This window comes from Tarenaya hassleriana, unplaced genomic scaffold (assembly GCF_000463585.1).
Source record: "Tarenaya hassleriana unplaced genomic scaffold, ASM46358v1 Cleome9, whole genome shotgun sequence".
NCBI lineage: Eukaryota > Viridiplantae > Streptophyta > Magnoliopsida > Brassicales > Cleomaceae > Tarenaya > Tarenaya hassleriana.
The window spans coordinates 1496160-1521496 of NW_010971389.1; the positions used below are offsets into that span (position 1 = coordinate 1496160).

Genomic DNA, 25337 nt, shown 5'->3' on the forward strand with positions numbered 1-25337 from the left:
GGGGTGTGGAGGGGGGGGGTTTCATGCACTGTAGGACTGGATTGTATTCAATCTTGGTATGCTTATATGCTGTATCTGAACATAAATGACAGCTGGCATTGTTGGCCTGGGTTTTATTATAACCTGCACGAGTTCTTTATACAGCCTAGTGTTCTTAAAACTGCAATTTATAAAAGCACACCATTTTGTAGGTATTGTTTGACGTCGTTCCAAGCATAAAGTATCAAGATGCAATTGCATTGATTAGCATGCAACCTATCGCTTCAACTGCGGAAGCCTGGAGGAGGTTAGTTCGATCAAAATATATGTAGTTGTCTTGTGAATAAGCTACTTTAAATCGGTTTAGTCTCTTCATCTCTTGGCTGGATGGTATGTGTTTGTAGGTGGAAAACTGGTCCTCTCTCTTCTTTATCTTTTTCTATCGACAAGTAGTCACTTTTGGTAACTTGAGCAGTATAGTGTTGTAGTGTCCCCCCCAAAAAAAGAGTATTTGTTAGCGTGTGAATTCTTGTATCTTTTTGTTGATTTTGTTGGTATATTGCTTTGTCTTCTATTAAAGCTGGTTTGCCTTTGGCTTATGCTGGCAGGCCTGTGGAATCTTTTTGAAGTTTATTCTAACATTTGTGAAATTTTAGAATCTTTTTCTCGGAAAAGACCTTATTCTCTTTTGATGTCTTCTTACATATCAGGATGCAAGATATTGAACTGATGCATATGCGTTATGCATTGGAGTCTACTGTTCTAGCATTAGGTGCAACAGAGGAGGCCATGAAAAATGAAAGTGATGCTAGTCATCGAGTTGTATTTCACCATTTAAAAGACCTCACTAACCATTTGGAGGCCATTAAAAATGTTCCACGCAAGGTAATATATCTATAGGCATGTTTATGGGCTGCAAGAGAACAGTCATTCCATCTTCTTTTGTGTGGCTAAAACATGTTGACGTATGCATCATGCCACATGAGATCTGTTTGTAACATTGGTAAATATTAGTGTGGCTTCTCTCATTCGTAAGGTTTAATCTTCATTTTAAAGTTTGCATCTCTTTGTAACATGAGATCACTTGCTTATGCAGATTTTGATGGTGAACATAATTATTTCACTTTTACATATTGATGACATCCCTCTCAGTTCTACTCTATGTGGCTCGTCAGAATGCTTTTCTGAATCAATTGCTACATCTGCATTGGATGAAGCTGATGATACAACAGGAGAAGGGGGGAAGAAAATTGTTATATCATTCACAGAACAGCTGCTTGATGTATTACGTCGTAATCTTCCGTCAAATGTAATTGAACAAGAGTGTCAACTGAATGGTGATTTCAGTGCTGACGGAAGACAAGCTTTAGAGTGGAGAGCAACCACTGCTAGGCGTTTTATTGAAGATTGTGAGTGGCGGTTATCTATTATGCAACATCTTCTACCGTTTTCTGAACGCCAGTGGGGCGTGAAGGAGGTGTTGAGTGTTCTAAGGGCAGCCCCTACGAAATTGCTTAACCTGTGAGTGTTGGTTCCTTCTCACGTTTGATGTTTCATGTTATCAACAAAAAGTGTGGCCTGCCTTTTATTTTTGTCCCGTGTTCAAGTCTGCTATCCTAGTGAATTTTTCTGCAAGCTGATGTGATCTTGGTCTTCAACGATGTTCTGAAAGAGAGAATGAACACCGATTAAACATACTTTGAAAGATTGATTCTAATTTTCCTTTTTCATAAGATTTGACATTTTCAGAATTAGTTTAACATTTAGCTTCAGCTGGGACATGTTTGGCGATAGGATTTACCAAAAAACTTAGTGGTTTGAACTTTTTGTTCTCCTTGAGGAAGGTCTGTTGGTGAAGTTGCCTTCCTGGTAAAACCTGAGCTGCTGTCTGTATTGTTTCCCACTGTGAAATGTTGATAGAACAGGTGTTCTGGCGTGCTGATAAAAATGATCTACAAGTTAAATTTTTCTGCTGAGTGAAACAATGTTTTGTATATCATAATTTGTTTGCTTTTTTCCTGTCAAGAACTCCCCCAGTTGGAACTCAATGCTCCAAGGTTACATGTTGCCTTTTCTCGCAATTCGTTAAGGTAGTGATGTTCTTTTCACTCTGCAGCTGCATCCAAAGAGCTAAATATGACATTGGAGAGGAGGCAGTTCATCGGCTTGCTTTATCGGCAGAGGACAAAGCTACCCTTGAGTTGGCTGAATGGGTGGATAATGCCTTCAAAAAAACTTCGGTATCTTTCACATTTCACAATATTCTCTTATAGTCCTACCTTATTTTTCACCTTAAATGTTTATTCTATCTTGATAAATAGGATTACATTTTTCTATTATGAGACTTCTGTCTCTCGCCGTTGAGAACTTCCAGTCACAACCATGATTAAGGGATTGTTATGTTGAATGTCTTACTTACCTTTTTACTGTACATCAAGAGGGACACATCTTGTAGTGTGACTGTATAGTTGTTCACAGGATGAATTCTTCGGTCGTGTAGATCAATTATAGCTTTGTTCGAATTCATCTGTTACTATTTTATGTTTTTCTTTTTTTTTGAATTGGTCCATGAATCTAAGAAATAGTGAGAATTCTGTGGAGCTTAATTACATGTATAGCTTTTGTTTTTTATTCTTTCCAGGTAGAAAATGTGATGTCTCGTGCTGCTGATGGAACATCTGCACTACAAGAACTAGATTTTTGTTCTCTATCTTCTCAATTAAGTCCATTGGCTGTGGTAAGTTCTTGTAGTTCCAATCCATGTCTTGGTATACCGTTTCATCACCACATTCTTACAGCAATAAATTTTCGATCAATTGCCATGTCTACCTCTAAGTAATTTGAAGCTTCTTCTTCTCATGCTAGATTCTACTTTGCATAGATGTTGCCACATCCTCTGCCAAGTCTGCAAAAATTTCCCAACAACTTCTGGATCAGGCAAGCATTCTCAGCATTTCCTTTTATTTTAACTTGATTTATAGTTACCCATTCTTCTTCTAGTTTTACTTGGTCTCAGTTCATATTTTCTGTCTTTTATATTTCTTTTGATACTCTTCAGACTCTTCTATTTATTCATGTTTTCTGCAAGTATAAGTCTGATGGAGTTGAGACGCAAGAAAGAATGAAAAAGTGAGTGAAGTAGGGTCTGGAAGTTTGGTTCACTGGAACACCCTTATATATTTGTGTTCCTAGTTTTGTTATACCCCGTAATACTTTTTTTTGATCATGCAAGCAAACTTGGAGGCAAATCTGGCCCTTTTATTTTCATGAACATTGTTAAACAAGGTTGACTTTTAAAATGAAAGCTGTTTCAATCCAACAGTGTTGAAAACCTTTCCTGTTTTATTGACTTTATAAGTTCGAGAAAGTGTAACGACTATTCTTCCTAAAAAGTGTTTTACTTGTATTGTGCAGTCTCAAATTATGTTGTCAGAAATCTATCCCGGAGGTTCTCCAAAGGCGGGTTTTACTTACTGGGATCAGGTCCATGAAGTAGCGATTATCTCTGTGTCACGACGGGTCCTTAAATGTCTCCATGAGTTTCTAGAACATGTAAGTCTTCGATTGCCTTAAAAGAGTCCTAGGCTGCAAGTAATTTAGTATGATATTTTTTTTTACCTGGTTAGATGGTACAACTTTCGTTTTAGGCTTCCATTTCTCTCATGTCTGCCGGAGAGCGGGGAGGATAAACGCATTACAACTGTTAGAGTTCTAGCTTCTGGAAGTAATACGGGTTGAGAAAATATAGTTTGACAAAGGAATAGCAGTGCTGATCATGCTTTTCGTTCCATATGTGGATTGTGGAAGGATATTTAGGATATACGTGTTCCTTGTGTTCTTAATTTGAAATTGTACACAAACAATCTTGTAAATATTTTTTTTTGCACTGTTTGTGGATAGATTTCAATGAAATTTAGTTCTCATTTCTGTTTTATCATGTTTGCTTGCCCTTTTGACTATTGATTCTCCTAAACTATGACTCACCAGGATAACCCTCCGGTTCTTCAAGCCGTTTTTAGTGGGGATACCATCATTTCGTCTTGCATGGAGTCACATAGACCTGGACAAAAAGATCGTGCTCTAGCATTGCTGCAGCAAATGATCGATGATGCTCACAAGGGCAAGCGACAGTTCCTGAGTGGTATTTTCTCCAGTCTTCCTCTTCTCGCTCTCTTTGCAGCTCTTCTGGAATATAATGGTGTTATCTGTTTGTGCTTTTACATTTTTCAGACCCTTTGTGTTTGTTCTGATTGGTCATTCATGTAAAACCGTAGGTAAACTTCATAACCTTGCGAGAGCTATTGCTGATGAAAAAACAGAAGTAGACATACTCAAAGGGGAAGGATCCAATGCTGTCATTGATAAGGATAGAGTTCTTGGTCTCGGGTTAAAATCTATGAAGCAGAGTTCATCTGGTTCAGCGACTAGATATGTGGATGGGCATCCAGGTACTCATGAAGCAGAAGACAAGGGGAAGAGGTTGTTTGGTCCATTAAGCAACAAACTGTCTACTTATCTATCACAGTTCATCCTTCATATAGCTGCTATAGGCGACATAGTAGATGGGACTGATTCAACTCATGATTTCAACTTTTTCTCCCTTGTTTATGAGTGGCCTAAAGATGTAAGATTTCTCAACTTTTCGTGCTCTGGATTTCTGCCATTAAGACCTCTTTTCTAGACTATACTACGTGGTCTAATAAACCTTGTTTTAATTTAAAACATCCAGATTGGCCTCCTTTTGCTTCAGCCTCTGCAAACTCTAGTATCTTTGGTGCATAAAAATCTGTTCGACTTATGTGTTGTCCCCTTAAGATTCTTGGTATTTTGTGTGGAACTATTAGACTTCGTATTGGAATGGTTAAAACATAATTGGCGACCTGTGAAGCCAATATTTTTTTCTTTTTATTATGTGGAATGCATCTAGAGGTTAACCTCTTTTTTTTGTTGACTGTTGCAGCTACTGACTCGTCTGGTATTTGATCGAAGTAGCACAGATGCAGCTGCAAAAGTTGCTGAGGTGATGTCTGTAGATTTTGTCCATGAAGTTATATCTGCTTGTGTTCCACCGGTTTATCCTCCACGGTCTGGCCATGGATGGGCCTGTATTCCTGTCACTCCAACAACTCCTTATTCTCCTTCAGAGAGTAAAGTTCTCTCTCCTTCAAAAGAGGTTAAACCCAATTGCTATGTTCGTTCCTCAGCAACACCTGGGGTCCCGCTGTACCCCCTCCAATTGGATATTATCAGACATCTGGTCAAAATATCCCCAGTACGTGCAGTTTTGGCATCTGTATTCGGTAGCAGTGTATTGTACAATGGTAGTGATTCTGTCATATCCAATTCTATGAATGATGAATTTCTAAGCCCTCCTGATGCAGATAGGTTGTTTTATGAGTTTGCTCTTGATCAGTCTGAGAGGTACTGTCAAGCCAAAGAATTTTTCTCCTCATCAACGCTAGTACCAACTAAGTAGATATTTGTTCTCATCTTTGTTGTGTTTTTGGCTTACCCAGGTTTCCCACTTTAAACCGATGGATTCAAATGCAGACCAATCTCCATCGAGTTTCTGAATTTGTTGTGACAGCTACACAGAAAAACGACGACGCACGGATTAAACCTGATGAAAGACCAGCAATAAAGAGGCTTCTCGAAAATGATAGTGACTCAGAGTCAGAAGCAGATGATTTTTCTCCTAGCAATAGCTCTCAACCAGCAATGACAGACAGTGCTCAAGATGGTGGTGGACTCTTTGACACTGGAATGGATAGAAGTGATCCTACAGTTTTTCTTTCTTTTGATTGGGAAAATGAAGTGCCCTATGAGAAAGCTGTAGACAGGTATCTTTCTTCGTTATCTTTGATCAATTTTTCATGTCTTGGATTTTTCTTTTGGTTCATTTGACACATGACAAGTCTTCAGACTTTTTGCTGGTTTGAGATTCGGTTTGAGTCTATTAGTACTTGAATGCTTTTTGCATCACATCCATTGGTTGGTTTTTATGCTAGATTGATAGATGAAGGGAAACTAATGGATGCTTTAGCAATTTCTGATCGTTTCTTGCGGAATGGAGCTTCTGATCGGTTGCTGCAGCTCCTAATTGAGCATGGAGAAGAAAATCATTCCATTTTAGGACAATCTCAGGGATATGGAGGGCATAATATCTGGAGCGAGAGTTGGCAATATTGCCTGCGGCTTAAGGATAAGCAACGAGCAGCAACACTTGCTCTCACGTAAGTAAATTTATGCTTTATACAATAGTGTTGGTTGCAATAATTATCCATCTGGCTGCAGTTGTGTTGAGGGCTGATATTTGTTTAAGCATTTTTGTTTGGTTCTCAGAAGATTAATGTAGTGAAAGATGACTCTTTTAATGCTAAAATACAGCCAATTGGTTTGAAACTTTTAATTTCTTCTGACTGGGTAGTGATTAATGATGGTAAACCTTCCGGTTGGATTGAATGGTAACCAGCTCAGTTGATCCAACCGTAGCGCTTCTCAGCTTACCTGGTGATATCTCAAGAAAATTGATAAAAGAGATTAAACTTTAGATGAGGAAATAACAGAATCAGTCGCTTTAAGTTCTCTACTACAAGTTTCTGTGCGTATGACCATGTGAGTTATGTGGAAAATTAGCTTCAGTGAGTTACCTGTTATAATAAACTTCATATGTCATAGCGGTAGGGTCATGTGGCTGCAAGATAGATGAACGTTCAGTAGATGAAGTTAGGATTTAACATATGAACTTGAAAATGTTGTGCTTTTCTTCTTAAGCTTTTAGGATATTTGAAGACTCGGGTAATTAGATTAACAGGATAAGAGTGAGATGCATCAGATAAAGACAGCATTTGCTTTTGTTGGTTTTGTGTGTAGTATTAGTCATTGATATATTCTTACTTCCGAGGATTACACTATTGGTCTAATCTGTTGTGCTTCATCGGAAAGTTGCGGAATATTGGCTCTCGAAAGTGTATAAACCATAAACTCCAGTTTTATTTTGCCAACTTAAGGTCTTGTGATGCCTGGTTATCCTATATATGTTTTATTGGCAGATTTCTTGTAAGTTGTCCATGCTAAGTTATTCGGTCTTTTGTTTTTTAAACTTTTTCAAGCCAAATAGTATTATGGCGTGGCATGTAAGTGCCAAACAAACTTGTAAAGTGGACCTTATGCTTACATTAGTTGAGACTCAGTAAAGAAACTCTCGTCTTTCTGTGTAGTATATTCTGCCATGTGGTATGTTCTGAATTTATCGTACAGGTTTTTAAGTCCAGTAAACCATGGTTTCAGGTATATGCACAGGTGGGAGCTTGATGCAGCTTTAAACGTTCTTACCATGTGTAGTTGTCATCTTTCTGAAAGTGATCCAACTAGGCATGAGGTAGTATAAGTGTGGTTTGCTTTATGCTCTGGATAATTGCTTGTTAGAAAGCCCGATTAATGGAAACCTGAATATACTCTCTTTGACTTCTTTGTGCATCTAGGTGTTGCAAAGGAGAAAAGCTCTGCAGAAGTACAGCCACATATTAAGTGCAGATGATCACCATAGCAGCTGGCAAGAGGTGACGTTTCTCCCATTTGTTTGAGATTAATGTTGATTCTAACTTGGTTTTCTTAAGTCGGTGTTACTTAAAGATGCAAAAGATCTTGAATGGAAACAGGTGGAAGCAGAATGTAAAGAAGATCCTGAAGGGTTAGCTCTTAGGTTGGCTGGGAAAGGAGCTGTTTCTGCTGCTCTAGAAGTAGCCGAAAGTGCAGGATTATCAATAGATCTTAGAAGAGAATTACAAGGACGGCAGCTTGTAAAGCTTCTGACCACTGATCCTCTCAATGGTGGTGGTCCTGCTGAAGCTTCCCGATTTCTTTCTTCGTTACAAGATTCGGCTGATGCCCTGCCTGTGGTTATCGGTGCAATGCAGTTATTACCTGACCTATATTCGAAGCAGCTTCTCGTAATAACTCGTTTACCATGTTTGCTATGGTGTCGCTAGGTCATTTTCCTCCCTAAGTTTTAGCATCACGTTTGTCTCATCTTCTCTGTAGGTGCACTTCTTCCTGAAGCGAAGAGACAACAATCTATCAGATTTGGAAGTTTCTCGGCTTAATTCCTGGGCTTTAGGTCTGAAAGTGTTAGCTGCATTGCCACTTCCTTGGCAACAGAGATGTTCTTCGCTTCATGAGCATCCCCATTTAATATTAGAAGTTCTGCTGATGAGGAAGCAATTACAATATGCTTCACAGGTTAAGTACATCAGATTGCATCTTTTTAAATTCATGTTCTGCTGCATATCTTCCCCATTCTTGTGAAAGATGCTTCCGTGGCCCTCGTTGATGTCTGGGATACCTTTAACTAGCTACTCATTCATTCTACCTTTTTTTCGTAACCTTTTTTTTTAATCTATTGACTTCCTGAGGTAAACCTTTATGTTTCCTTCAGATACTCAAAGAATTTCCAGCATTGAGAGATAATAATGTAATCATGGCTTATGCTGCAAAGGCAATATCTGTCACAATTAGCCCACCCTTAAGAGAACATCGGATATCTGTGTCGGGATCAAGACTAAGACAGAAACCAAGAGCAGGGCCTACTGTAAAGTCATCCTTCACGAGTAGCTTAAGCAACTTGCAGAAAGAGGCTCGAAGAGCATTTTCTTGGGCTCCACGTAATACTGAAAATAGGACTGCTCCCAAGGATGTTTATCGCAAAAGAAAAAATTCTGGACTGGCAGCGCCTGAAAGAGCTGCATGGGAGGCGATGACAGGAATTCAAGAGGATCGTGTCTCATCATATTCTCTAGATGGGCAAGATAGGCTACCTTCTGTCTCCATTGCTGAGGAATGGATGCTAAGTGGTGATACAAGTAAGGATGAAGCTGTTCGTGCATCTCATAAATATGAAAGCACCCCGGATATTATTCTCTTCAAGGTAATGCTAGTCTTCCACCTCTGGCTCTGGCATCTAGCTGTCATCACCGAACTATAGTTGTAAGTGTCAGTCAGTGAAACTGTTGTTGGATAGCTGAATACGACTGCTTAGAAGAAACTTCTCTGTCTTTCTGTAGGCTTTGCTCTCGCTGTGTTCAGATGAGTTGGTATCAGCAAAAGGTGCATTGGAGTTATGTACTAACCAAATGAAGAACGTGTTAAGCTCCAAGCAGTTGCCCGAGAGCGCATCTGTGGAAACAATTGGCCGAGCATATCATGCCACTGAAACATTTGTGCAGGTACGGCATGATTTATCTGAAGGCTTTTGTTTAATGTAAATATTTGGAAGGTTTAATTTTCATGGTCTCTGTCATTTGTTATTTATATTAGCCTGATGTGGTGAAGGTTCATCCCTTATTAGTCTGCATGCCTACTGAAACTATCTTTTTCTGTTTGTGCAGGGCTTATCTTATGCTAAAACATTGCTGAGAAAGCTTGTTGGTGCCACTGACTCGGCCAGTAACTACACTGAAAGAAGTAGAGATGTTGATGATGTATCTTCTGATGCTGGCAGCTCTAGTGTTGGCAGTCAATCGATGGATGAACCATCAGAAGTCCTTTCACAAGCCGATGTTTGGCTAGGGCGTGCAGAATTGCTGCAGAGTCTCTTAGGGTCAGGAATCGCTGCTTCTCTTGATGACATTGCTGATAAAGAGTCGTCTGCTCGTTTGAGAGACAGATTAATTTCTGATGAACGGTATAGCATGGCAGTGTACATGTGCAAAAAGTGCAAGGTAACGACCATAGCTGGAATGCTCTAACTTTTGTCTATGCTGTTTCATTTGGAATAACTTGTGTTTGTTGACATGATTTGTCTCAGATTGATGTTTTTCCTGTCTGGAAAGAATGGGGTCTTGCTTTGTTAAGGATGGAACGATATGCTCAAGCTCGTGTAAAGTTCAAGTATGTGACCAGTTTAAAAGCTGTGGCGACTAACTTGAACCCAACGTTCTTCTTTTTCTCAATCTTAGCTCATTTGCAATGATCTCGTTCTTATCTGGTGGTCTGCAGGCAAGCCTTTCAATTAATAAAGGGTGAGGGAGTTCCTGAAGTCATTCAGGAGATAATAAATACACTCGAAGGAGGCCCACCCGTGGATGTGTCAGCTGTGCGTTCCATGTAAGCATACTTTATGTCTTCTTCTAACCCTTAGTTTATGATTTATATTGATATCACAATCTAATATGAAATATAAGCAAGATTACCTAAAGCTCGAGAAGCTGTTTTCTTGCTCTTAACACGGAAGCAGAGCCTCGTTATCGAGAGTGAAGAGCAGTTGCAGTCTGATTATTTCTGTTGAGTTTACGTATAAATTGTCTCTTACCTTTATTTCCCAGGTGTCTGTCCTGTAAGAGACGCCCAACTAACCAATCTTGTTGCAGTTACTGTTCCATTTGGTATAAAAGAAGGACAAAAGACATGGATGTATAATAGATGTTAAGAGCCAGGAAAAGATAAATGGACTTTAACATGGAAAGGTGCTCTATTAATTGATTGACCTACATTAGGCTAAGTTTTTGGGATAGGTGGTGGCCAGCAGCATATTTTACCTCAAAAGAACCTTTGATATTAGTGAACTCCTGTCACATGCTAATGAAGTAAATCTTTGCTGATACTGCTGGTATGGACATGGGTCAGCTTTTCTTTGTCTGAATGCATACAGCTCCTCGAGCTTGAGAGAGCTAGCTTCTAATGAAAGCTTCACGAAGACAAAAAAATAGGAATGAAGTATATCCGCAGTATGGGATGTATTTAAACAAAGGGGTATTTGAAGTATTTTAAAGAAGTTAAACGTGCTTAAGTCTTATGAATTCTAATCCATAAAGAATGGAAAAGATGATCATGATGAAAGGCAAGTGAAAGGAAAAAAAAAAATGTGAGAAAAACGCTATAGTAATCTGCTATCTAATCTTGCTATTTGGTTGTTTGTTAAATGACAGGTATGATCATTTGGCTAAGAGTGCACCAACAATTTTGGACGATTCTCTATCTGCAGACTCATATCTTAATGTTCTGCATATGCCATCTACTTTCCCGCGTTCTGAGAGGTCCCGGAGATCTCAGGAATTGGAAAAGGGTAATCCTTTGTCTGGATCAGAATTCGAAGATGGGCCCCGGAGCAACTTGGATAGTACTCGCTACTCTGAGTGTGTCAATTATTTGCAAGAAGTAAGTCAAAATTATTCTAGTGCTTTCTTGACTGCTTTTGGGAAGTTTGCTCTCCTGGCATCACGTCACTGTATGATTGCTTTCTTTTACAAACTCATGCCTTTGACAGACCTCATGTCTTCAAATTTGTGATGACTTTTGCATTAAACTAATGCAGAATTTGCAAAATTATGTTTTGCAAGTTTTGGTCATTGATTTTGGTTCTTGTGATTCTGCAGCATGCTCGCCAGAATTTGCTTGGTTTTATGTTTAGAAATGGACACTATAAGGATGCATGCATGTTATTCTTTCCTCCTAATGCTGTTCCTCCACCTACTCAACCTTCATCCATGGGCTCAGTGAGCTCATCTTCATCACCTCAAAGACCAGATCCGTTGGCAACTGAGTATGGGACCGTTGAAAGTTTATGCGAGTTTTGTGTCGGTTATGATGCTATTTCAGCCCTTGAGGAAGTAACTACAGAAAGAATTGCATCTTCAAAGCAACATGATCAAGCAGTTAATCAGTACATAGCTGCAGCTCTGACACGCATCTGTACTTTCTTTGAGGCCCACCGCCATTTCAATTACCTATACAAGTTTCTGGTGAGCACATCCTTTTTTTTATTGGTCTTCACCTCCAACTTTATTGGCGTTGGACTATTTCCACCTGAAATATTTCATTCAAACTTTCACCTCTGTTATTTTGTTTATCTACTACCTGTGGATACGTTCTTCTATTTTCTTTTTTCTTTTTTTTTTTATGACTTTCTTCTGCGTGCATAGTTTCTTCCTTAGTAGATTTATCCTCATTGGAAGAGGCATGTTCGTGTGAATTGTTGGGGCAACCAAATTTATTTTATCTTCTCGCCCCTGTGCACCACATCCCTTGCAGCCTGATGGAAGTAAAAGAAATCCAAATAGTACTTTTTGTTACCTCTGATCTTGCAGGAAAGGTGAACCTTCTATAAATGGACTTTTCCCAAGGACCTAAGCTTAAGCTTGAAATTAGTTTAAGACTGATGATTCGGGCTTTATAATGCCCAATACCATACTCTTTACTGAATTGTTTCTCTTGTTTCAGTCCTAGTTCTGGGTTGTCAATCATGATCTCATTTAAGTAGTCTTTCCCTGTCTCGAAAGAGGGAGTAAATAGTTCATAAAATTGTATGCAACCACTGGAAAACTACTATTTCTGGAATTAATGTGAGAACTAATATAATTCACTTGCTTTTTTCAATTGTCCAGGTAATCAAGAAGGATCATGTCACTGCAGGGCTCTGTTGTATTCAGCTTTTCATGAATTCTTCCACACAGGAGGAAGCTGTTAAACATCTAGAGCATGCAATGGTAAAAATTCGGTTGTTATCCTTCTTAATTGGGTTTGCCACAGCATATCCGACTCGAGATATCTATCTTACAATGTTCAACAATGACTGAATCCAAAAGACTCTAATCTCATGATCAGTTTTCACTTTTTTTTTCTCAAAAGGCTTCAATTACTCGGTTTGGAAAGTTAGCATTATAAGGTGATTTAGAATCAATTTAGACTCAGAGAGACCAGATATTGTTAGGATTGTGGCAGGATATAACACAAATTTAGGAGTGAGGAATATTTAAATGCTGCTTCTTTATCCTCACTGTTTTGGTTGCTAAATGCCATGCAATTTTCTGAACTGGAGCAACACTGGAAGATGTTTAAATAGCATCAAGGCAAGTTACTTGTTGCTTATGGACTAAAAAGATTACAATTGAAATTCTGTGCTGGTTGGAAATATTCCCGGATGTAATGTTTGCAAAACGTGAATGTAGACACGCTAGTGTTGAACAGACTATGATAATCCATATGTTACTTGTTTCTCACCTTTATTATTTTGGTTTATTTGTCTCTAACTGGCTTCTGGATATAGGCGCACTTTGATGATGCATTGACAGCACGGCATAGGGGTTCAAATTCGACAAAGCTTGTGACAAAGAGTGTTAGAGGGAAAAGTGCCTCTGAGAAGCTGAGTGAGGAAGGTCTTGTTAAGCTATCTTCTCGGGTAAAAATGCAGGTAATTCTGGATATCTTTCCTGTTCATTCTTTTGATGAATTGTCAAAGACCTTATTTCCTCATAGAAAGTGGGTCTTGTAAGTTTTAAAGTCCACACTTCAGGATTTCAATTTTTTTTTGCAGATTGATGTGGTGAAGTCCTTCAGTGACTCAGAAGGAGCACCGTGGAAGCATTCTCTGTTTGGAAACCCAAATGATCCGGAGACATCCAGGTTTGTCTCTAATCGCAAGCACTTTAGTCGAAGAAACAGAGATGATGGAAGCAAAATTTAGGGGCAGCATAACAGATAAGATAGGAGAGGATTTGACAGCGTCTTTTTTCCCCCCTAATATAGCGAGGTTTTCTCTTTGCATCTCTAAATCTGATCCCAGCTTTGGTATAGCGGCTGGCTGTGTTTCCTTAGCAAGATGATTGAACACTGGAATTTTCCCCATATCTTAAAAGCTGCGCCTCAACTCTATAAACATAAGTTTTTAATACTAAAAGACCATACCTGTGAATCATATTTGCTTAACCGGAAATTTTAAGTAATGAATTCAATACTTCTTGGTTCTTGTCTTTCAGGAGAAGATGTGAGATCGTGGAGACCCTCGTCGAGAAAAACTTTGACTTGGCTTTCCAGGTTATCTATGAATTTAATCTCTCAGGTGACGTTCCTTGTAAACCACATCGATCAGTATCTGTCAAATGTTGTTGCATATGGTATCTGACTATTCCTTTCATACTATTCAGCTGTTGATATATATGCTGGTGTCGCTGCTTCACTAGCTGAAAGGAAGAAAGGCAGTCAGTTGACAGAACTTTTCAAAAACATTAAGGGGACAATCAATGATGATGACTGGGACCAGGTAATGCGATTAAAATGTCACAATCTTAGTTGTTGTAGGAAAGATCATGATCCAATATAAACCCAATTCCTGGGCTCAGAAATTTTATTCGACTATTGACAAGAGCATCTCCTGCAAGCTATATCACTTCCTTATCAATCCTGGGTTTGAGTTGATAGCATATATGGGCGCTCATGAACTATATATATTGCTTTTGAAACTTGCATTTTGAGATTCATTTTGGCAAAGCTTTCAGATACATGGAATGGCTTACGAAATTTTTGTGAAATGTTGCAGGTCCTGGGTGCTGCAATCAATGTATATGCCAACAAGCACAAAGAGCGGCCTGACCGTCTCATTGACATGTTAAAGAGCTGCCATAGGTAAGACCTGTTTCAGTTAAAATGCATAAGATCTGAATGTTTTTTAACCATGTTTTCTATCTTCTATCATAATTCCTCATGCTTCGACCTACCTGAACCCTGTGGATTTTCCTCCATGAACTAATATCATCATAACCTCTTAATTTTTTGTCTGTACACCCCATGATAAATAAAATATTTTTAATTTGTTTAGTCCGTGTTTGTTTGCTGTTGATACACATTTGCACTCACACATAATCACTATATACAACAACAACATGGCCTCATTCCCAAGTTACATAATCACTATATATAATTGGTAAATCTCATTAATAGATTTTGTTTCAAGCTGGACATGCAATCTTCCATCATTTTCGGCTCATGTATGTATGGTTTTTAAAACCCTTGCAGAAAGGTGCTGGCTTGTGTAGTGTGTGGACGCCTAAAAAGCGCTTTCCAGATCGCGTCGAGAAGCGGAAGTGTGGCTGATGTTCAATACGTAGCTCATCAAGCCCTACACGCCAATTCACTCACTGTTCTCGACATGTGCAAGCAATGGCTCTCCCAGAACATGTAAAAGCTCATCTCTCGAGAGAAGACAGACCTCGGCGTTATATCTCTCTCTTCCTCCGACTGGGTTTCTAGTCATTTAGCTGCCTCGTTGCCTTACCAATGTGAGAGAAAAGCCTACAAGTTAAAGTTCGGGTGTGCAATCCTCTCTCTCTCTCTCTGTGTAACCGAGCTCGCTTATTTTAACAGAGCTCTGGGGCAATATTGGCTTTGTATATTTACTGACAGAGAAGAAGGGAAGAGACACAGTTATGGATGGTATTTGGTGTTTTCCATCTTACATTTTGTTGGGTTCATATCAAACGGTCCGTGTGAGAGTTCAAAGAGAAACGAAGGATGGCTTTGTTTGTACTGTCATGTTGTTTGTTGATTCTTTGGTTGCTGCATTGAAATTGGGTCTTCTAAACCCCCCTATAACATTTTTTGTGAATAATATATATATGTATGTATGTGTATGTATGTATATGTATGTGTGTGTGTATGTATGCATGCATGTGTATGTATGTATGTATGTATGTATGTATGTATGTATGTATGTATGTATGTATGTATGTATGTATGTGTGTGTGTGTGTATGTGTGTATGTATGTATGTATGTATGTATGTATGTATGTATGTATGTATGTATGTATGTATGTGTGTGTGTGTGTGTGTATGTGTGTATGTATGTATGTATGTATGTATGTATGTGTGTGTGTATGTGTGTGTGTATGTGTGTGCGTGTATGTATGTATGTGTGTGTGTGTATGTATGTGCGTGTATGTATGTATGTATGTATGTATGTATGTATGTATGTATGTATGTATGTATGTATGTATGTATGTATGTATGTATGTAATAGATAAAAATTTACGTGTGATTATATACATAGATAAAAATTTACGTGTGATTCTGTTTAAGAAAAATTCACCGTCCATGTGGTGACGTCATATGATACTTTATCTCGTATAAATATTCCAACCTCAACTCCCTCCTCGAAGCCTCTCTTGAATGTGAAAATGTATTCAGATACAAATTTTGGCAAATCGTATAAAACTCTTCATAATTTTTTTTCCAAATTAATATGACCTATCGAATAACAAATTTCCAAGTAAAAATATGTTAGAAATACTCGGAGCAAAAATCATACAAAAAGAATAAGTGTGGCATCACCATCGCCATTGTTGTGATTATTTGTATGGATTAGTTTTTTATAAAATACAGTTTCAACTCCAATATTTAAATAATTACTCTCTATATATAAGCTTATCTTGTCCATCTCAACTTGTACATAAATTCAGCATCACACGTAGTGTACTTATTAAATTATTTATTAGTCAATGGTTTGCACTCTTACGACTTTAACATTTGCAATGTATATAGGTCGATTCAGGCTGAAGATAATATATATATATTAACCATTTCAATTTAGATACAATAAATTAAATCATATATCATTAGATCATCTTCGAATTGGTTATCCCACGTCTCATTAATTCATCAAAATCATTTAATTATATATTCCTTTAAATTTTGCTTGTTTTCCATCTAAATCTCTCTTGATTCAACCAATTCTTACATATATATATAGAGAGAGAGAGAATAGGTAGGGTTTATTACCAAAATAAGTTTTTAATGTAAAAAATAGTTTTTTTATTCTATTATATTTGAATGAAAGAAATTATAAAGTAGATCTTTGTTAGATAATTTCCTTTTTTATATAAAATATTATTCAAATGTACTTTAAAATTTTGCCTTTTTCAGATTATTTTCATAAATTTTCCTAATACGTGACTCAATAAATGCGGGGTGTATATATATATATACACATATATGTGTTTGTATATATATATGATTGAATAATGATGAAAAAAGTCAAACATAGCTCCGTGGCAATGTTCTTTCAACCCTCCCACATGAAACAGAGGAACGGAAGCTGACGAGAGAGAGAGAGAGAGGGAAGAGAAGAAGGATGTCGTCGACGACGGAAGCAAGATCGCCGTTACCGTTACTGTTCCGTCGAAGGTCGAGCAAAGACGTTAAGAATTTGGCGTCGATATCGAGCAGTCTGTTGCCGGCGTTTGGCACCGTCATCGAGGAAGGTCAACTCTCTACCAAGAAATTCATCATCGTCCCTTACGATCGTCGATACAGGTTCCAATCATTTTTATTATTTTGGAAGAGATTGGAAAATTTCGTGTATAAAATCCAAATCTAGTGTGTTTTTTTGTTTGGTAAAAATATAAATTATTTATTTATTTGGATATTCATTTTCAGAATTTGCATAAAATTGGACTACATATATTTCTTTCTCCAATAAGTACACATCCAAACAAAAATGTTAAATTTTTGAAATTTTGTCTTTTTTGGTTGCTAACAATCCAATTTTTCTTTCTTACTGAGATTTCTTTCATTATTACCAAAACATTATTAAAAATAATAAAAAAAACAGTTACCCCTAAGAATTAGAATGTATTTTTCCTAATAATTTTGTATATCAATTATTATGATACAATAAATTATCAAATATTAAATAAAAATATTTATTTTTATGGGCTGGTTTGTATTTTTTGTCATGGGAATACGAACCCATGAATTTTTCGTTTACGGGCTGGTTTATATTACCAATTCCCATGAGCAAACCAAGCTTAGGAATTTTTTACTTGCCAAGATAGAAATAGATATAAAATTTTGAATTAGAAAATATAGATGTGGATATCCGGAAAAAAAATCTGATTTGAATTATATTTATAAATTAAAATCATCCATAAAGATATCATTAATATATTTTAAAAATTGTAAAACATATTTCTGATTTTTTTAAAATTATGAAAATATTCAAAAAGATTCTTGTTTTTATAAAAAAAATTTATTATCTTTAAATATTTTTCATATATTTTCAGATGTTTTTTTCCAAAAGATTCGGTAAAGATTCTTGTTTTGGTATGGTAATAGAAGTTAATTGTATTTTATGAGTTTGAGGTTGTATTAGTTTTCGCTGTTGAATACTACGAGGGCGATGATAGTCGATCCCGGCAGTGGTGTATAACCGTTTTGCAGATTTTTTAAGTCTTTGATTTACGATGGAATTTTTGTAACGAAAAATATATGTTTGATATGAATATTTAAGTTAAAATCTTAAAATCGTCTAATTTTATACCTGTTACAACGTATAAAATTGCGGCGGAGAATTAAAAAATATGAAGAGTTTGAATTCGTTTAGAGTTCAAATATATATTTTTTTTATAATCAGGATGGTTCCTCGGGTTTTTGGCCCGACTACATCCATCCTAGAATGGAGACCAGTCTTTGTATAGGTACCATTTTAGTCCAGAAATTACATCACTCCCCACCAGTAGAATCGAACGCACGACCTTGAAAATGACTTTGTCACCTCCCAGCCATTGGGCCACCAACTGTTGGATTCGTTTAGAGTTCAAATATTATTATGTTTCTTATTTTGATTTGAGTATATCATTCCTTAATATAATTAGAATAAGAATTAGGAATTCTAATTAGATGAAACCATGTTGTATATTTAAATTTATTGAATTAAAAAATTCAAATTCACATATTCTTAAAATTTGTGCACACCCTACCGATGTAACTCATAAATAATCCATGACACATCACGTGAAACCGGTCTTGGAAAAATCAATTAGCTAATTAATTAAGGTAAACCATGTGGGATTAATTAGCCAAAAGCAAAAGAAAAGAAAATGATTAATTTTTTATTTTTATAAAAAAAATGAAGGATATGGCAGACGTTCCTGGTGATACTGGTGGGGTACACGGCGTGGGCGGCTCCGTTCGAGCTGGCGTTCAAGAGAGCAGCGGAAGGGGCATTATTGACCGTCGATCTCATCGTTGACTTTTTCTTCGCCGTCGATATCGTCCTCACCTTCTTCGTCTGCTACTTGGACAAGTCCACTTACCTCTTGGTCGACGACCGCAAGTCCATCGCCAAACGGTCCGTCTTTTTCCATAATTTCATTTCATTGACGAGGAATAGTACCAATCGTAAAACGCGAAACGCAAACGCTGCATGCATGCATGCAGGTACGTGATGAGCGCGTTCTTCGTGATGGACGTGGCCTCGACGTTGCCGTTTCAGTTCTTGTACAAAGTGTTCACCGGAGGCATCGGTAAAGGCCAAGCCTTTGTCTTCCTCAACTTGCTCCGCCTCTGGCGTCTCCGTCGCGTGGCCGAGCTCTTCAAAAGGTCCTTATATACATACACACACACACACATATATATATATATACACACACACGTCGCTGTAATATGTAAATTAATTCTTTGTTACAGACTTGAGAAAGACACACAGTTCAACTACTTCATCACCAGACTCATCAAACTCCTCTGCGTAAGCTCCCTTCCAAGAACATATATATGATCCCATACAAGATATATATATGACATTACATATATATATATATAATCTATGAAACATGAACTGTAGCAGGATACCATACAGAATCAACATTAATATTAGAAAACCCGTACGAAATTCATAATATCGTACTATTGGAAATGTTTTCATCAGGTGACGGTGTTTTCGGTTCACTCAGCGGGGTGCATCTTGTTCTGGTTAGCGTACCATTACCCTAAACCGACCGAGACGTGGATAGGAGTTCAGGTGCCTGAGTTCAAAGAGAAAAGCATATGGTTAGGCTACACGTATTCGATGTATTGGTCCATCGTCACCCTCACCACCGTCGGGTATGGCGATCTGCACGCGGTTAACACCAGAGAGAAGCTCTTCAACATGTTCTACATGCTTTTCAACATCGGCCTCACCGCTTATATCATCGGTAACATGACCAATCTTGTCGTCCACAGCGCCATCCGCACCTTCTCCATGGTAATCATCACCCTCTTTCTCTTCTCCCCTCTGCCATGAATCCCTTCAAATGAAGAAGAGGGTTTCTCTGTTTTGCTCAGGATTGGTGATTTAGCATGTGTAACCTAGTAGGTTAAGAACTGGATAACTTCATTACATCAAGATTAGTATGCAGACAGAACTCAAACGTTGCATAACATCCACTGGTTAGCGGTGTGATACTTTAGTTTCCTTGCGACCCAAGAAACCGGTTTCTGTCTCTGTGTTTCAAAGATCTCTGTCATCTTCTTTCTCAAAACTTCCAACTGATCAACATCGGTTGCCAAACAGAGGAATGCGATTAACCATATACTGAGATACACGAGCAAGAACAGATTGCCGGAGAGCATGAGGGAGCAGATGCTTGCCCACATGCAACTGAAGTTCAAAACAGCGGAACTGAAACAAGAAGAAGTGCTTCAGGATCTTCCCAAGGCAATCAGATCAAGCATCAACCAGCATCTTTTCCGTTCCACCGTCGAAAACGCCTATCTCTTCAAAGGAGTTCCCGATGGCCTCATCGTCCAGTTGGTATACTACCGTACATATATAAATGATTCAGATGATACTTTTTTGGGTCATGAACGTGATTTTTGTGCAGGTTTCGAATATGAAAGCCGAGTATTTCCCGCCGAAAGTCGATATAATCTTGAAAAACGAGATCCCTGCAGATTTCTACATCCTCGTATCAGGAAGTGTGGTAATAATACGTCTTCGTCTTGTTTCGATGCCTCTTTAATGAACCTGAAACCGAAACTGATCGACTCAAATTGCAGGAAATAATTGCTCCAAAGGGTATGAACGAGCAGGTAAGATCGATCACGTCCACGTACGCTTGGTGTTCTTAATTAAGAACACGAACTGAAAACTGAACACAAGTGGTGTTGGAAACAGGTCTTGTCAAAATTAGGGCCAGGAGAAATGGCGGGAGAGATCGGTGTGATGTTCAACATTCACCAGCCCTTCACTGTCAGAACCAGGAGGCTGTCGCAGGTCATTCGGATCGGTCATCATCAGTTCAAGGATTTGGTCCAATCCGACGTGGACGACGCCAAGATCATCATCACCAACTTCATGAACGTAAAATGATTTTCCAACTTACTTTCACAACTAGAGTATCATAATAATCGTATATATATATATATATATATATATATATATATCGTATTTAACATAGGTTTTTTAGGTACTGACTCTATATATTGCCATTACATATATTCCAGTGATAATTAACCAAAAAAAACCCTAGGTTGAATCTCATATATATATACAATTATTGCAATACCCTTTATAATATCAATGGTTTTTTCTTTCTTTCCTTTTTTTTTTTGGCAGCATCTGAAAGATCTGAACGAGGATATGAAGAAAGAAATCCCATTTCTCAGCGATTTATTAGACAACCATGGAGTCGAGGTAAAAGGGCATATATATGCATATATAGAGATATACATACACACACTAACGCAAGATTCAAGATTTAAGCCAAAGTGTTTTCTTGATTTCCTTTAGCGACAGGTACAGAACGAGGAATCAGAGGCTACTGAGCAAGGAGATGCTACAGGAGGCCAAGACGCAAGCAGTAAGAACACGCATCTGCATATATGCCACCCAAAAAAAAAACCCCGAATTTGTCATCGTTTTCGAGAGGAAAATGTGACCCGAAAACGTGGTTTCTGCGACATTTTAATGGCAGGAAATATGCAAAACTCTGCATCCATGGTGAGGGTGATCATGCATGGGCATCATCCTAGTGAAGGCGAGGGTACAAGCAATGATTCAAATGGGAAACTAATCAATTTGCCTGACTCCATCCATGCTCTATTGGACATTGCAGGTCGGTTTTTTCTTCTCTCTTTCTTTTTTTAAATTTCTTTGGGAAAATCAATTATTCATACCCGAATTTGTAAAAAATAAAACTTAAATAAATATATTAACTTTAAAATTCTCAAAAAAAAAAAGTACACGAATTTTTCTTCATTTCTATATTAGAACTTTTGAATAATTTCCAAAAATCACCATATATATTATGATGGAATTTGGGAATAGTTTAAAAGTTTATAGTTTAATTTTATGGAGTTTTTCGGAAATCATTTGAAAGTTATGGTTTATTTTCATTGTTTTAAAAAATTTAAGAGTTTACAGAGATCATATATTTTATTTAAGAATTTTAATGTACGATTTCTCAAAATCAAAGGGACATTGTTAGAGATATAGACGAATAACTCACAGATATAGTTTTTATAAAAACCAAAACTTAACCTAAAATCAAAACCTCGAGCCCTAATTGTAACGAGCATGTATATGTAATTGTGGTTACGGAGAGATTTGAATTCTGAATGCAGAGAAGAAGTTCGGGAGACGAGGGAGCAATGTGGTCATGGAAGATGGCGGGAGAGTCGAAGAACTTGACGCTCTGAGAGACAATGATCATTTGTACATCTTTTGAAATCCTATTCACTTTTTTTGGGTGACGTGGATTTAATTTGTGGTGATTATCTATATAATTACCGTACGCGAGCCCGATAATTACAAAAGTAAACTCTATAATCAAGAATGCGAAAAATATATAATTTTAAAAAACATTACCTGTTGTATTTCTATTACATTCATCTAATTCTCTTTTTATTTTTTTAGATCATTTGTGCCGATGCTAGTTTTTGTCCCATTGGTTGACTAAATAGTATTCAGAGGTATTAGAATAGTTTGGTTTGGTTTGATTTGGTTTATTTTGGTTTAGTTTAGTTAGGGTTTATTAGGGTGTTTTCTCCTATTGTATTTAAAGATCATTACGTTATTTAGATCAATAAACAGTATAGAGAACGTTTTTTCGTTCTTCAACATCTCTTCTTCTTACTATTTGTACCAATGGGACAAAAACTAGCATTGGCACAAATGATTTAAAAAAAAGGAAAAAAATTCTAAAAATTCCTGAAATTGTAATTTTTAGTAATATTAATTTCTAAACGTATAAACGTGCTTTGCAAAATTGAACACGTTAAATTGTGAACTTGTTAAACAGTTTTATAATCGTCCATAGTATTATTTGGTCAAAAAAACGAGTTGACCGATACGACGTGGTATGTGACGTGACGAGTCAACTCAGAAAATTACCGCCACGTCACGCGCCACGTCGGATCGGTCAACTCATTTTTTTACTAAATAACGCTATGAACGATTATGAAACCGTTTAACAAGTTCAGGATTTAACGTGTTCAATTTTGTAAGTTTGGAAATTAATAGACACTTCTACAAGTTTAGAAATTAATATTACTCCAAATTACAAGTTCAAATTTTTTTTAGAGGCTTTTCCCTATTTAAAATCATAAATTGAGAATGCAATTTAAAAATCTTCCTAAATCATTAATCAAAATTAGAAATCTCGAATATTTTAATATTCAAAGGTATCTGTTTTAATTTCATTTTTAAAATTTTTTATAAAATATTTTAAAAAGATTAATACTATATATATTTCGTTAATGAGATCTTAGACGTCTTATTGATAATAAAATAGGTTTTAAACACAGAAAATATACTACGAATTGTAATAAATTCCTCCCAGTCTATCAAATTTTCAATATACATACATTAAATCGAATAATTAGAAAACAATTATTATTAAAAATTACTATTCTTGAATTATATGAATTAGTGATATAAATTATTCGTTTATGAAAGAAATGACTTTTAGACTAACATACTGATTAATACAATTATTACGAATTTATATATAATAGGAATATTAGTGTAGTAAATGTTATAAAAATTTTAAATCTACACCGTTACGAAATAATCTACAGCGAGGGTGTTGTGGCCGTGGACACCTGACACGTGAGGAACACGTGTGTGACCATGGGACCCACTAAGCACTAATCTGTCTCATAACGCATTACGATACACATGAACAGTAACCGTCGATGATCGAGTTACCTTTTCTTCTCCACCGTTGGATCTGCCCAATCAACTGAGATCAGAGACAATGACACGTGTCGGTCCTGCTCTCCCCAGACACTGTAAAAAAAGCTGTTTCACGCAAAACGACAAAATAAAGTGCCTAAAAGTGCACAAAAGGCCTCAAAGACGCAAGCGAGGAGAATGATGGCGTATGGGGTCAGAGCCTAATGGACACGTGGCGATCAGAAGGGGTCTAACGGTAGTTCATCACTGCCGTTACGTGGACGTTTAGGTCACGGGCCTTTTTCACTGTTGAGACGTTTAACGCCGTTTGTCGTACTTGACTAATGTTAACAAGCAATTAATTAATTAATTACTTAAAAGTGATTGGCGATTATTTTGTCGTGCCGGTTATGGAATAATATATCATCCTTTTTCTTGTAATTGAATATATATATATCATTATTTTTGTATTGTTTTGTACTTCAAATACATTACAGAATATGTGCTAAATATATATTATGTATTGTATAATTAGATTATAATCACTGCCAAATTGTATTATTTTAAAAAAAGGTCCTAGATACATTGAATTGGTTGGTCGACCATTTATGAAATGACAAGTACTCAAAACAACGACATGACACCTAATTTGGTATGTATCATTATAATCGACTAATAATTTAAATTTGCATATACAAATACGCTGAAAAAAAATATTAAATTATAAGACTATCACAAAAGACTTCGGTTTAGAACCGGTTTGGACAAAATTAAAACGAGATTGAGTAATTAGATTAATACAAGAAGTGGAATGTTGTGTTTTGGCGATTTAGCACAAAGAATAAGTGAAATGGTGGGTTTTGGAATTATTAACAAAAGAGTTATTTGAATATGAGATTAAATATCAAAATAACATTTTCGTTATTTTTTCTTATGGTTTTTTTAGCTTTAGAGTTTTGTATTGTGCATAGATGTTGTCAAATATCCACATGGGTGTGATTATTGATTGTTACATCGACCATAAAAATACGTGAAAAAAACTAGTATATTTTTATGTTATGTTGTATACATATTTTTAGATATTTATATAATATATTAGAAAGAATTGTATATATTATTCGATTATAAATAAAATGGCCTAGGACACTTTTCACAATAAAAGAAAATAGAAACATAGGATAAAGGTATTTCATCGTATATATTTGGTCATTACGAATGAAACTTTACAAGATCCGTGACCGGTTCCCCGCGTCTACCGTTCTCCTAACCAAACACGTAAACTTTTGCCGTTCCATACAATAAAATTAATAAAAGAAAAAAAAAATACTATATTAATACATGTAAAAAATATCAAATAAATATACAAATTTAAATTTTCCAAATACATAGAAATTCTTTCTAACTCATATATTAAATTATAAACTTTTAAATGATTATCAAATACTTTCATTAAATTAAATCCTATACTTTTAAACTACTACCAAAATACCATTATGATGTGGTAGTTTTTGGAACTATTTAAATTTTCAGATTTTAATGAAGAATTTAAATCCACTAGTTGGTGATCCACTGGTTGAGTGATAAAGTCATTTTGAGATATGTAGAATTTTAAAAAGGTTTATATTTTTTTGGAAATTTTAAAATTTGTATATTTATT

The 25337-nt window shown here is 36.6% G+C and overlaps 2 protein-coding genes across 3 annotated transcripts in view; both read left to right on the plus strand.

The window, feature by feature from the left end:
* LOC104803772 overlaps positions 1-15282 on the plus strand; it is a 19680-nt gene extending 4398 nt beyond the window's left edge. The window contains exons 6-35 of the mRNA XM_010527820.1: positions 192-286; positions 690-864; positions 1076-1500; positions 2096-2219; positions 2621-2716; positions 2845-2916; positions 3394-3531; positions 3967-4120; positions 4254-4603; positions 4940-5400; positions 5496-5819; positions 5988-6212; positions 7270-7360; positions 7464-7541; positions 7641-7931; positions 8023-8220; positions 8417-8905; positions 9042-9203; positions 9366-9698; positions 9785-9867; positions 9976-10083; positions 10905-11133; positions 11352-11717; positions 12360-12461; positions 13022-13165; positions 13289-13377; positions 13731-13813; positions 13899-14014; positions 14291-14376; positions 14767-15282. Of these exons, the coding sequence (XP_010526122.1) occupies positions 192-286; positions 690-864; positions 1076-1500; positions 2096-2219; positions 2621-2716; positions 2845-2916; positions 3394-3531; positions 3967-4120; positions 4254-4603; positions 4940-5400; positions 5496-5819; positions 5988-6212; positions 7270-7360; positions 7464-7541; positions 7641-7931; positions 8023-8220; positions 8417-8905; positions 9042-9203; positions 9366-9698; positions 9785-9867; positions 9976-10083; positions 10905-11133; positions 11352-11717; positions 12360-12461; positions 13022-13165; positions 13289-13377; positions 13731-13813; positions 13899-14014; positions 14291-14376; positions 14767-14932 (5853 nt within the window). The 3' untranslated portion in view covers positions 14933-15282. The remainder of the gene's footprint in view (positions 1-191; positions 287-689; positions 865-1075; positions 1501-2095; positions 2220-2620; positions 2717-2844; positions 2917-3393; positions 3532-3966; positions 4121-4253; positions 4604-4939; positions 5401-5495; positions 5820-5987; positions 6213-7269; positions 7361-7463; positions 7542-7640; positions 7932-8022; positions 8221-8416; positions 8906-9041; positions 9204-9365; positions 9699-9784; positions 9868-9975; positions 10084-10904; positions 11134-11351; positions 11718-12359; positions 12462-13021; positions 13166-13288; positions 13378-13730; positions 13814-13898; positions 14015-14290; positions 14377-14766) is intronic.
* A 1488-nt stretch (positions 15283-16770) lies between these two features.
* LOC104803773 (potassium channel KAT3) lies at positions 16771-22371 on the plus strand. Of its 2 annotated transcripts, none has more exons than XM_010527821.1 (13): positions 16771-17058; positions 18659-18874; positions 18964-19125; positions 19213-19270; positions 19451-19768; positions 20078-20317; positions 20388-20486; positions 20563-20595; positions 20681-20866; positions 21122-21199; positions 21296-21365; positions 21480-21620; positions 22129-22371. In XM_010527821.1, exons 1-13 carry the CDS (start codon positions 16877-16879, stop codon positions 22230-22232), a joined length of 1887 nt encoding a protein of 628 aa, XP_010526123.1. In that variant the 5' UTR covers positions 16771-16876; the 3' UTR covers positions 22233-22371. The 2 variants fall into 2 exon arrangements, with proteins under 2 accessions (XP_010526123.1, XP_010526124.1); XM_010527822.1 differs by having other exon boundaries at positions 21302-21365.
* The last annotated feature ends 2966 nt before the right edge of the window (positions 22372-25337 follow it).